Source organism: Piliocolobus tephrosceles, unplaced genomic scaffold, assembly GCF_002776525.5.
Source record: "Piliocolobus tephrosceles isolate RC106 unplaced genomic scaffold, ASM277652v3 unscaffolded_33929, whole genome shotgun sequence".
Lineage (NCBI taxonomy): Eukaryota > Metazoa > Chordata > Mammalia > Primates > Cercopithecidae > Piliocolobus > Piliocolobus tephrosceles.
Genome location: NW_022317564.1, coordinates 1 through 13,209, shown reverse-complemented (window position 1 = coordinate 13,209; position 13,209 = coordinate 1). Strand labels below are relative to the sequence as shown.

Here is a 13,209-nt window from a genome sequence, read left to right as displayed (position 1 = left end):
CAAGGTCAAAGGTTGCAGTTATGGAAGGAAAAGGATCAGAAAAAAAACATAGAAAATAGGATCTGGTTCTATAAGCAGGAAAGAGATAAGCAGGAAACAATTCCGAGGAAAAGAGGCAAAAAGTAAACTTGGCACTACAAGCTGGGGTGTCTTATTCACCAAGAGAAGCAAACGGACAGCACATTTTGGGGGACAATGTTTAACACAAGTAGATATTCATGATTTTTTAAGCACTTTGGGAAAATCTGGTGTTAATGAATATTAATGAGGATACCTGTCTTGTTTATTGATTACAGCAGCTCTCCACTGGAAGTTCCTGTAGCAACTCGAGCTATGTCCTGGGTATCTAAGGATCCAGGTGATTCCTGGAACCTGATGCAGAGGTTGCAACCCTGCCTCTTTCTTTCGGACCCTCAGGTTGCCCTAGTGACTTTTCTGCACGCCTCTTTGTGTGCTATCTATGGGACATGGAATTTGAACCTCTCTCTCTCCTTTTTCCTCTCCTTGCTTTGGTTTAATCCATCATTTCTAGGTACGTGACAACACTCCCTAACTTAACCCCCCTGCTTTCCTATTTCAGCTATCCTCACAATGATCTTAATACCATTAGGTATCTAGCGCTTGGCAATTTTCAAAGAGCTTCCGCTAGATCCTCACTTGGAATCTGGTGATGCAGGTGAGATAGCTAGGAGTGTCTCCTTTTTAAAGGAAATCATGGCAAAGAAGTTCAGTGACAGCCCAATATTACACAATCATAAAGTGGTGAGACCAGGAGCGGGTTACAGGCCCCCACCCTGGTGCAGTGAAAGGGTGGGGCACGTAAGTTCTGAAGTTTCAGGCAAATGTGCTGTGACGGAATGGGTTAAACTTAGGCTAACAGAGAATAGGGAAGGGCTGTAACAACTCATAATAGGTCTACAGAATACCTTCAAACTCATGAATTTGTATTTTAAGAACAAAACTTGTGAGAAGTTTTCTAACTCATTTTTAAGTTTTCTAGATGTCTTATCCACATACTTTTTTTTTTTTTTAAAGGCACTGAGATCTTGAAATTGAAATGTAGATAGAGTTGTGGGGTAAAGAACTTCTGTTGAGGCCAGGCGCAGTGGCTCAAGCCTGTAATCCCAGAACTTTGAGAGGCCAAGGAGGACGGATCACTTGAGGTCAGGAGTTTGAGACCAGTCTGGCCAACGTGGTGAAACCCTGTCTCTACTAAAAATACAAAAAATTAGCCAAGCATGGTGGTGGGCATCTGTAGTTCCAGCTACTCAGGAGACTGAGGCAGGAGAATTGCTTGAACTCGGGAGGCAGAGGTTGCAACGAGCTGAGATGGTGCCATTGCACTCCAGTCTGGGCAACAAAAGTGTGATTCCATCTCAGAAAAAAAAAAAAAAAAAGCAAAAGAAAAAGAACTTCTGTTAAATGATGATTTTCAAAAATATGTCTGCAATATAGTACTGAGTACTAATTTTATGGGGCAAATAGCTCTTTATTTAATCTTATGACCTTGTATAAAATCTTGCCCTAAACTAAATTCAAATGTATAGCCATTAATATTTAATGATACAATATTGGTGCTAGGTTAACATGTACCAAAAAAAAAAAAAAAAAAAAAAAAAGATTTCCAGAAAGGAACATACTTGGAATTTAATATGAACCAATCAATTAATTGTTGTGTTTATTCTGATGCTGTTATTTCCAAAAGCACAAGACAAAAGTCCTGTATCACAAAATAATGTGTAATGTTTACAAGAAGTATTATAAATTGAGATGTTTTTATTTTGGTTATTTGAGAGTAAAATTGTAGATAATGTTCCAAACCATCATCAAAGACGCAGAGCAAACTTTTCTGTATGTAAACTGTACATTAAAAACAAGGCATTTTGGGGGAGATATTAAGGTAGAAAGGCTGATTCACATAGATTCTCCAGAGTCCATGCCATTAAGTACAAATTCTTTGTTCATTTTAGCACCGGAAGCAGTACTCAGAACAAGTCATACCTAATGCTGCAGGAAACGTTTCCAAACGTGTATGAAGATACGTATTGGTGGCAGAGCTAATTCAACAGAAGCAACTCCATCTACCTTTTCATATTATTTTGACATTAAAAAAAACTTGAAAGTGAACGAATACATATTGCTTTGTTAAATACTTACTTGACTTTTATGGTGTTTCTATAAATATACATACATTTTAGAATCCACGAACTATCAAAATAACACTTTATAAAGAGAACTGCTTCCAAAAAAAAGAAAAAAGAAAAAAGCATTGCTTAGTTGGAATAAGAACGCAGTGTTATCTACAGCAGCTGCGGCTTAAGTGCACATAACATACTTTCATTAATTCTGATAATCTGCTGAATGGTGGAAGGAAGTTCCCAAATAGTTCCCTTGAACGTTTACAAAATACACAACTCCCGGACAAGTAGTATCTTTAACAATATCAGGTTCTGAAAACTCTGATTGAAAGATACTTTGTGAAAAACACCAGTCCAAAAATATATATCCATTTCCCTGGTGCGATGGTACTGGACGTGACCACGAGGTTCCTCTGGCATCTGCCTACTCAGAACAGGCCTCCCGTTTTCTTCAGGTTCACCTGCTTCCAGGCGGGCAGGGCATTGTATTCTTTCCTTGTCATGTCTAGTGCAAACTGGAAACATTGGGAGAAGCGCCCCACAGCTCAGTGAAATGAGCCGGGCGTGGGTGTGTTGTTTTACTCCCATCCCCACCCGACTGGAAGAACTGCTTACCTGGAAGTCTTCATCAGTGAGATAGATCTCAAGCTTCAGTGGATCGACCCCCTCCGGGAGTGGCCTGGCCAAGAGGTCGGTCAGCGGATAAATGGTTTTACCGAGCTTGGCTAAGACGTCTTCCACGAGGGTGATCTGATTGGAAACTTCCGTGTCCTAAAGAAGAGAAGGGGGCAGAGAGGAGAGCTTGTGTCCTACATTTTAACTTGTTTCATTAAGTGCTTGCACACACAGCCCGTGCCATCTGCACACAGCCTGAGGACGCATAGCTCCATATCACTGAGGAGGAAATAGCTCTGAAAGATAAGGGATTGTCCAAAGCCCTGTAGTTGCCTTGAGTTTTAATTTCTTTAATTTTTAAATTTGAAATTAAAAAAAATATTTTGGAGACAAGGTCTCTGTTATCCAGGCTGGAGTTCAGTGGCACTATCACAGCTTGCTGCAGCCTCGAACCCCTGGGCTCAAGTGGTTCTCCTGTCTTAGCCTCCCAAGTAGTAGGGACTACACATGTGCATCACCATGTCCGGTTAATTCTTTCTCTCCTCCCTCCCTCCCTTCCTTCCTTCCTTCCTTCCTTCCTTCCTTCTTTCCCTCCTCCTCCCCTCCCCTCCCCTTCCTTCCCCTCCCCTCCTCTCCCCTCCCCTCCCCTCTTGCTCTGTTGCCCAGGCTGGTCTCAAACTCTTGGCCTCAAGTGAGGCCCACCTCAGCCTGATAATGCGCTAGGATTACAGGTGTGAACCACTGCATTTGGCCCCCTTCTATTATTATTATTTTTTAGAGACAGTGTCACGTTCTGTCACCAGGCTGGAGTGCAGTGGTGCAATCACAGTTCACCATAGCCTTGAACTCCTAGGCTCAAGTGATCCTCCCACCTCAGCCTCCTGAGTAGCTGGGCCTGCAGATGCATGCCACCATGCTCGCCTAATACACTTTTAAAATATTTTGTAGAGATGGAATCTTGTTTCTCTGACTTTTAGATGTTTTCTCACCTTATCACAGAGTTTCAAACAAATCTTATCTCAGGACTGCCACTGGAAAAATGTTCACCATGAGTGAATTACAAACTAAGATTAGTAAATTTTAAGTCTAAACACCAGAGACCTCCAAATAATGGAATTTGTTTAAAAACATTTTTAAAATAATTAAACAGAAAAGAAATCATACCCTCCTCCCCTCCCTGGACTCATTTTTTTTTTTTTTTTTCTTGTTTTTTCTTTGTTTTGAGACAGAGTCTTGCTCTGTCTCGAGGCTGGAGTGCAGTGGCGCGATCTCGGCAATCTCTGCCTCCCAGGTTCAAGTGATTCCCCTGTCTCAGCCCCCTTAGTAGCTGGGACTACAGGCGTGAACCGCCACGCCTGGCTAATTTTCTGTATTTTAGTAGAGACAGGGTTTCACCATGTTGGTCAGGATGGTCTCAATCTCATGACCTCATGATCCGCCCACCTGAGCACCTTCTTAATCCACAATAGAAAAAGAAGATCAGAATGTACATCCAGAATATTTTGGAGCAGAATCAAGTTTGCTTTTAAACCACTGTGTGAATTTAATCTGAACAAGCTATTCTGGGTAAATTCTCTTCCTCCATTAAACTTGGGACCCCAGATTGACTTCTCTCTTTTTGGGTGGGTGCATGATGGGAATGCATGACTAATAGCTGTTGCCAAAATCACAAATATATGGGGACTAGTGGTCAACAGGCAGGTTTTGAGCTGGCATGGTGGCTCATGCCTATAATCCCCGTACTTTGGGAGGCCAAGGCAGGAGATTGCTTGAGCCCAGGAGTTTGAGACCAGCCTGGGCAACATAGTGAGACCCCCCATCTCTACAAAAAATACAAAAATCAGCTGGGCATGGTGGTGCACACCTATAGTCCCAGCTACTCAGGGGGCTGAGGCAGGGAGATGGTTTTAACCCAGAAGTTCCAGGCTGCAGTGAGCCATGATGGCATCAGTATACTCCAGCCTGGGTGACACAGCAAGATCTTGTCTCAAAAAAAGCGAGACAAAGGCAAGTGTTTGAGTGATCCTGCCTGCATCTGAGTACTGACTTTTCTACTCACTGAAAGTCACTTCATGTTTCTCTGCCTCTGCTCCCACACCAGTAAAATGGGAATAAGAAGAAGATAGATCTTGATGAACTGTTGTGGTAATTAAACAAGAAAATCAGTGTAAAGTGCTTGGAGTTGTGCCTAGTGCAGAATCAGCACTTGGTGAGTGTTAACTATTTGTATAACTTGCTGGCATGGGAAGCCCGACTCTTTTCTGGCTGGAATCCCATAGGCCTGCACAACAGTAAACAGCCCCATTGCCAACCCCCAGGATCTATAGTGAATACAGAGAGAGAATGGTGAGTTACCTCCTTCTGAAACTGGCTAAACTGTCCCACAGAACTGATGTTTATGGTTCCTTCGAATAAACATCAAAAATTTGACTATCCCAGTTTTGAACCTTGAGAAAGTTATATGTGTCTTATCTGAGTTACTTTCTCAGGAAATCAACCATCAGGCCTCTCTGAGAGTGTCAGAAAGCCAACAGCTAGCACTTTGGAAAGCCAGCCTGTAATCCTAGCACGTTGGAAGGCTGAGGCCAAGAAATGGCTTGAGTCCAGGAGATCAAGACCAGCCTGAACAACGTGGCAAAACCTCACTGAAAATACAAACTTAGCTGGGCATGTGTGTGATTGTAGTCCCAGCTACCTGGGAGGCTGATCTGGGAGCACTGATTGAGCCTGGAAGGCGGAGGCTGCAGTGAGCTGTGACTGTGGTACTGCACTCCAGCCTGGGCTGGAAAAGAAAAGAAAAAATGGAAGCTTACCAGGCCCCTCACCCTTCATGATGCCCAACTGACTCCCTGCTTCCTGTTGACCACCTCCTCTTCCTCAGCCCTCCTTCATTCCTGTTTTCCCACACATGGTTACATTTCTTCCCTGCTGTAAAACAACCTAATTTTAGTCGGTCAGAGACACAAATCTGAGACGACAAAATACACTTGGGTCATTTCCCCAGTCAAAGCAGCTCTCCTACATAGTTTAAAAAAAAAAAAATCAAAATGAAAAATCACCATCTCCCATCAAATCAAAACAAATCCTTGGAACTGCTATTCCTAGCAATGTTAATAGCTCATCAATAAGAAATTCAACATCGTTATAGGTAACTTCTTTTCTGTGTGGTTGGAAAACATTCTGGATAACCATATATTTCGGTAGACAGAAGTTATGATAAATGGCTCATGTGGAAATACCAGGTGATCTCATAAAAGACAATATTAATGAGATGTTGAGCGATACCTTATCATAAGTGAGTTGCAGTACATCCATTCATTCAGTTATCTGAACACACTAATTCATCAGATTTTGTTTGTGTCTCCTCTACACAAGGTTAACGTCTGAAACATGAGGGTTTGGTTGCACATCACATGGACACTGGAGACAAGCAATGCCAAGCAACAGGTTCTTAGCAAACAGAATGAAGAGTTCACAGCTTTTATGTACATATATAGTCAGCATGATTAAACTCACTTTTGCTTTTAAGTTTTTTAAATTTGGGTATACTGTGTAGAAAATTACTAAAATAGTTCAATTGATTTCCTGTTAGACTTCTCTTCTTACTAAGCGAATTCCATGACATGTTATCATGTTGCAAAATAAAAAATATTTTCCCACTTTGAAAGTGCAATTGGATGCTCTCCCCAAAGTAAAGTCAACCCACAATCCAAAAGGCACAGAAGCCACCTTCACAGGGCAGGAAAGCGTGCTCACCATCTCTGTGATCTCAGCAATGTCCTCCCTGTGCTTCCAGTTGGGAAATATATTGGTGAATGTCAGGGATTCCAGACCAGCACGGATAAGGTAAGACTTGGGGGGTGGTTTCTTGAGATTTTTCCCTGTAGTTACACAGAATGCAACGTCAGTAGACCCAAGGGAGACCCTGTCTTTCACTGATTTCCCTTGAAATGTTTTCTTCTTTGTCAGAACTCATGACTTCATGCTTAAAATGCAAGTTACAAGTAGTTCATAACAACACATGGATAATGTTTATGTAAGATGTTAGTTTCATGCCTGTGACTACAATAGTGACCTATAATCAACCTGAGTCTATACTTCTTGAACCTAACAAAACGCTCTGTATTCCTGGAAGGGAGAGTTCCTCTGTCTGCAGCTTCTGGGTGGAGCATTTTCTTCCTCCTGAATTCACTGTGGTGCCTTCCCTCTGCCTTCCTACCACGGGATTAACTCCAATATGATTGACAGCGAATGACAGCATCTTATACATCCACATTCACTATAACATTGGGTGGAAGGTTTCATATGTTATTTATTGCTGAACAGTTTTTCAGGAAGAGAATCAATTGCACATACTCAGTGATATTAAACTAATAGTATCAATGAAACCATAAAAATGTGATATTAATTACTGGTATTTTCACTTTACATAAAGGACCAGAAATTTCATGTGGATGGTATATGAAAAACTACAAACTTACTTTTAGGATATAACACTAAAAATAATAATAAATAACAAAAAGGTTGGCAACGGCCATTCACCATTTGGGGGAGACTTTCATTTTCCAACAGCATGGTAGTGGTTGCAGATAATGTACATGGCAGAGGCCAACTTGTCTCTCAGTGTGATCAACCCGGAGTACAACAGGGTTTTAATCTGCCTGGGGCGTTCCACAATATAGCCTTTATCCTTGAGGGTAACATGTTAGATGGCCTCATAATACCAGAGAGAAAAACTAGTTCTTCTTCATGCTGGCAGCTGAGAATGCACTAATCTAAAAACTAATAAATCTCAAAAAAATTAAAGGGGAAAAAATGGATTTCATTACCACCTGCCAGGCTTTGTAGACACTGGCTGACCCATGCAGAAAGAGAAAGAGGGTCTAGGGCTCGGGGGAGCTGCTGGCGAGGCGTCTTCTTTGCAGTACTGGAGTACGGTCTCCATCGTGCTCTTCGGTCGGAGGCAGGGCAGATGTGGGTAGAACTAGTGATCTTGTTCTCGATGGGCCACCAGCCTTGCCAGAGGTACACCTCGTGGTGACTGTCAACAAGGAAAAGCGCTGTGAGGGCAGGGACAGACCCTGACCGTCAGGAGCTCCTTCACGGACACTTCCAGCTCACTCCTCCCCAAATCTAGTGGATGCTGTTCCTCTCCGCTGCTGTGTCACGGGGGAAACCCCCTTGGCCGTCAAACCAGGGGCAAAGGGGCAAACAGAAACCCAGGACACCCCAGCTCTTTGAAAGGTCAACTGGGGGAAGCCTCTAGGCAGAGAGAAGTGGCGTCAAGGAGTTGGTCTCTTTCATTCCTCGTCCTCCAGGTCCTCCTCCCTTCGCCCCAGCTCAAGCCCCTGGCCCTTCTGGATACTGGCAGGACTGTGCTAAGAGTGGAAGGGATAATGCATGTGCCACTCAAGGGGCTGTTAGCACCACGTATCTCCAAAGAGCACAATCGACACCGGAGCACACCTCTCACGGCAGACAGGTCAGAGGCGTTCCTGCCCTGCGCGCGACTGCTTAGCAGTGAGGTGAGCTCGTGGTTCTCTTACAGAGAAATGGGCTTTAAACATCAAAACTGTGGCCAGGAGTGGTGGCTCATGCTGGTAATCCCAGTGCTTTGGGAGGCTGAGGAAGAAGGACTGTTTGAGCCCAGGAGTTCAAGACCAGCCTGGGCAACATGGTGAGACCGTATCTGTACAAAAAAAAAAAAAAAAAAAAAAAAAAAATGCCACGCATGGTACATGCCTATAGTCCCAGTTACTCAGGGGCTGAAGTGGGAAGATCACTTGAGTCCAGGAGTTCGAGGCTACAGTGAGTCATGACTGTGTCACTGCACTCCAGCCTACAAGACAAAGTGAGACGCTATTTCTAAAAAATAAAATGGCCGGGCGCGGTGGCTCACGCCTGTAATCCCAGCACTTTGGGAGGCTGAAGCAGGCGGATCATGAGGTCAGGGAATTGAGACCATCCTGGCCAACATGGTGAAACCTCATCTCTATTAAAAATACAAAAAATTAGCCGGGCATTGTGGTGGGCACCTGTAATCCCAGTTACTTGGGAAGCTGAGGCAGGAGAATGGCGTGAACCCGGGAGGTGTAAGTTGCAGTGAGCCGAGATTGCGCCACTGCACTCCAGCTTGGGTGACAGAGTGAGACTCCATCTCAAAAATAAATAAATAAATAATAAATAATAAATAAAATGAAATAAAATAAAATACAAAATAAAATGAAATAAATTGAAAATAAAAATTGTTCTACTGCCTTTTCCTCCTCACTTTTTCTCCTCCTCAAATTGTCAGCCTGACTCTTACTCCATGTGGCAAAACACCTCTCACTGTTGCTGGTCGGCTCACCGTGTGTCCTTTCCTGGCATGCATTTAGAAATTCTGTGAAAGCCACATTTTAAAAGCCCAGTGGAGGTTGATAACCTGCCCTGAGCCCCAGGATGAAGGGCGTGGGCACAGCCTCTCTTTCTGATGGCTAAGATTTTCCAAGCATGACATGTGCACTGGTCAAACTTCCAGTGGTGCCCTGGGCTCTCAGTGCAAGGTGAGGTCCCTGGATGCAGCTCCAGGCTCTTATAATGTGAGAAGCAACAAACACAAACTGAAAAGCAGCTGACCTTGGCTTCACTGGAGGGTAGGCGGGAGGGGCTGTCAAGCCCAGTCTCTTGTGACTTTCCCAACCAGAATGAGGGCACAGAGGTTTCTGTCTTGAGGTGGTGGCCTTATGGAAACAGCCCTGACCTTGGGATCAGAAGACCCGGGCTGGAGTCTTGCCTCTGCTGTGGAGGCTTGGTATAGCAGACCCTGTTCACTGGCTAACGTAGCCGATACCTCAACACCCTTCTCCCCTGCCATTTACTTTCCCAGGCTCCCTTGCAGCTGGGGTTGGCCGTGTGACAAGCTCTGCCCAATGGGATATAAGCAGAAGTCTGCTGGGGGTTTCTGGGAAAATGTCTTTTTTATCTGATTAAAGAGAGAGATGTGGCTATTAAGTTCCCTTTTTTCCTCCACCCTTCTTTCTCTTTCTGTCTTGAATGCAAACATGATGGCTGGAGCAATGGCAGTCGACCAGTGACCATGCAGCAACAAGACTGAGAGCAAGGCTGGGAGAAGAGCAGAGACGCCAGGCCTGCTGCTCTGGTGCTCAACCTGTTCTTAGCTGACGTCTTTGGATGGGTTAAGTAACTGAGCCTCATTCCTTATGCTATAATGTGTGGCTGATTTCACCGCCCTTCCTTTTGGTTTAGGGGTGAGGATAAGCGTATGTTCTGGGTGTGCAGAAGCACATAGAAGGTGTGTCTTCTGCTGCTCAGCATAGCTGCCGCCTGCAAGCAGTGCCCGACTGGGGCACGCTGTACAGATCTTCCTGCAGGAAGGGCATGGAACTGACCACAGAGGGGGCTTGGGCAGAATACACAAACTCCGTGGCCGCAAAATCCCCAGAGGAGCTGCTGAGGATGAACAGGTGGGGTGTGAAGTTAAAACTTCCAGGATCTTTGAAAGAAAAGAGAACAAAGCTAAAGATACCGTATGAATTAAAGTAAATTCCAGATGAAGAATGAATGTAAAATATGAAATAATTCAAAGCATTGTGGAAACAGGTAGAATTTATCTGAGCTTCGAGGTGGAGAAGACCTGTTAAATTGTAATAGTAAAAGAACTGGCCAGGTGCGGTGGCTCAGGCTTGTAATCCCAGCACTTTGGGAGGCCGAGGTGGGCTGATCATTTGAGGCCAGGAGTTTGAGACCAGCCTGGCCAACATAGTGAAACCCGTTTCTGCTAAAAATACAAAAATTAGCTGGGCATGGTGGCACATGCCTGTAATCCCAGCTATTCAAGAGGCTGAGAATCGCTTGAACCCAGGAGGTGGAGGCTGCAGTGAGCCAAGAACGCGTCACTGCACTCCAGCTTGGGCAACAGAGTGAGACTCTGTAACAAAACAAACAAACAAGCAAACAAACAAAAAAGACTGGAGTCTCTGCTTCTATATCACCTGAAGTTTTCCTAGCTTCAATCCCATTTCCTACATTACAACTGTATTGGGGTTTGAAAGGAAGAAGAAAACTCATTTAAGTTCCTAAAAGTTCAGGGGTCATATTTAGTTGATTTTTTTCAGCCATTTCTTTGGCTAAGTATCTGTAACATAGGTTCCATAAATGATTCTAATAATTTCTTAAAGTATTTTCACTAAAAATGGCCTTTCCTACCATCCACTGTAGATCTGAACTGGCTAAGTTTGTATGTTTTTGAGAGGACAAAATAAAATAGGAACCATCAATGACTACATTATAAATACCTAAAATTAATTTGGAAGCCACTCAACTGAAATTTCTGCTAACTTAGCAAAAAATTTTGCCTTTGATTAGCAACTATTCCTCAAAGTAGTGAAAATTTGTTGCACCAACTAGATTACTGGGGAAAGGCATGTTTCAAATAGATCATAACAGTTTATAAAGACCTAGACATTTTTAGCACTCAAATACATTGTGTAAATACACATTTACACTTAAATAACCAATATCATGTCCTAACATTCTAAATAGACTTGACTGTATATATCCAAAGTACAATTGTATCTCTTTATAAAAGTATTTTTATTTTAGAGACAGCGTTTTGCTCTGCTGCTCAGGCTGGCGTGTAGTGGTATAACCATAGCTCACTGCAGCCTTGAACTCCTGGGCTCAAGGGATCCTCCTGGCTCAGCCTCCCAAAGCCCTGGGACTACAGGCAGATGCCACTATACTGGGCTGATTTTTTTATTTTTTGTACAGATGGGGTTTTACGATGCTGCCCAGAGTAGTCTTGAACACCTGGCCTTAAGTGATCCTCCCACCTCAGCTTCCCAAAACTCAGGGATTACAGGTGCAAGCCTAGACTTCTATTTCTTTAAAGATATTTTACAAAATGGGCATTTCACTAATTTTCGTTAGGAATTTTTCTTCATGTATTGACATGTAGTCCTATATACAAATTCATTTTTCATATGTGTATTCATTTTTAATTTTAGCAATGTAAAGATTCAATTTTTAGTGGGAAGAACTTATGGGGCCATTCTTTTCCTTTTCTTTTTCTTTTTTCTTTGTATTTTTAGTAGAGATGGGGTTTCACCGTGTTAGCCGGGATGGTCTCGACTTCCTGACCTCTTGATCTGGAGTCATTCTTTTCACAGCCTTGATCAGTTGCCTAATTTAAAGTGCAATACAAAAATTAACAGGGTGTGGTGGCAGGCGCCTGTAATCCCAGCTACTCCGGAGGCCAAGGCAGGGAGAATTGCTTGAACCCAGGAGAGAGAGGTTGCAGTGAGCCAAGGTTGCGCCACTGCACTCCAGCCTGGGCAACAGAGCGAGACTGTCTCAAAATAAGTAAATAGGGCCTGGTGCGATGGCTCATGCCTGTAATCCCAGCACTTTGGGAGGCCAAGGCAGATGGATCACGAGGTCAGGAGATTGAGACCATCCTAGCTAACACGGTGAAATCCCGCTTCTCTAAAAATACAAAAAATTAGCGGGGCATGGTGGCGGATGCTTATAGTCCCAGCTACTTGGGAGGCTGAGGCAGGAGAATGGTGTGAACCTGGTAGACGGAGCTTGCAGCGAGCTGAGATCGCACCACTGCACTCCAGCCTGGGCGACAGAGCGAGAGCGAGACTCTGTCTCTACATAAGTAAATAAATAAATAGATAGATAAACAGATAAATAAAGTGTGGACATGTTATGCCATCAAAGCAGTTTCAAGAATAAGTTTGGTACCTGTAGTGCTATTTAGGAATAACAGAAAACAGAGGTGTGAAGACTGCTCATGGTTAAGTATCCTTGCCCCAGAGCCACCTATTTATAGAAATTAAACCCCTGTCATGCCCTGGAGGAGCCTGGCTCAGCATCCCTGGGCACCTTGAGCAGCTGTCCCCTGACCCTGCTGGAGTGCGAGCAACCCTACCCTGCAGGCGCTGGGCCAGGACATTGACCCCAGCAGGCCGGCCAGCATCGGCCAAGCAGATGCTGTACCACCTATGCAACTGCTGCTTTTTGCTGACCCTCTCCCAGAAGTGCTGCCTGAGCTCTGACTCGGTCCTGTTTGCAGGTGTGCTGACCCTCTCCCAGAAGTGCTGCCTGAGCTCTGACTCAGTCCTGTTTGCAGGTGTGCTGACCCTCTCCCAGCAGTGCTCCCTGAGCTCTGACTCGGTCCTGTTTGCAGGTGTGGCTCTTGTGGGCACAAGTGATAGAGGAGCTGGATGAGTGTCACCAAGGGGCCAGAGCTTCCATGTTGGCTACAGAGTGACTGCAAGTGCCATCGGGCTGTGCTTCTGCTGCTGGAGAGATGGTCTGGAATCTGAACATTCTCTGCTCTATCCTAATTCTCCAAAGCTGGACTTTTCCAAAGTTGTAAGTCTGCTGGAAAGAAACAAAAAAAGGAAGGAAGGAAGGAAGGAAGGAAGGAAGGAAGGAAGGAAGGAAG

General features: G+C 44.1%; 1 protein-coding gene across 1 annotated transcript; it reads right to left on the bottom strand.

Moving 5' to 3' along the window:
• Positions 1 to 2,360: 2,360 nt before the first annotated feature.
• On the bottom strand, positions 2,361 to 12,956 carry LOC113222718 (supervillin-like; the record flags this gene model as incomplete). Its single annotated transcript, XM_026452342.1, is given in 7 exon segments — positions 2,361 to 2,653; positions 2,754 to 2,909; positions 6,510 to 6,636; positions 7,673 to 7,709; positions 7,712 to 7,813; positions 10,093 to 10,248; positions 12,691 to 12,956. Coding segments are annotated over 7 exon segments (931 nt in total), but the record flags the coding sequence as incomplete, so codon positions are not given.
• Positions 12,957 to 13,209: the final 253 nt, after the last annotated feature.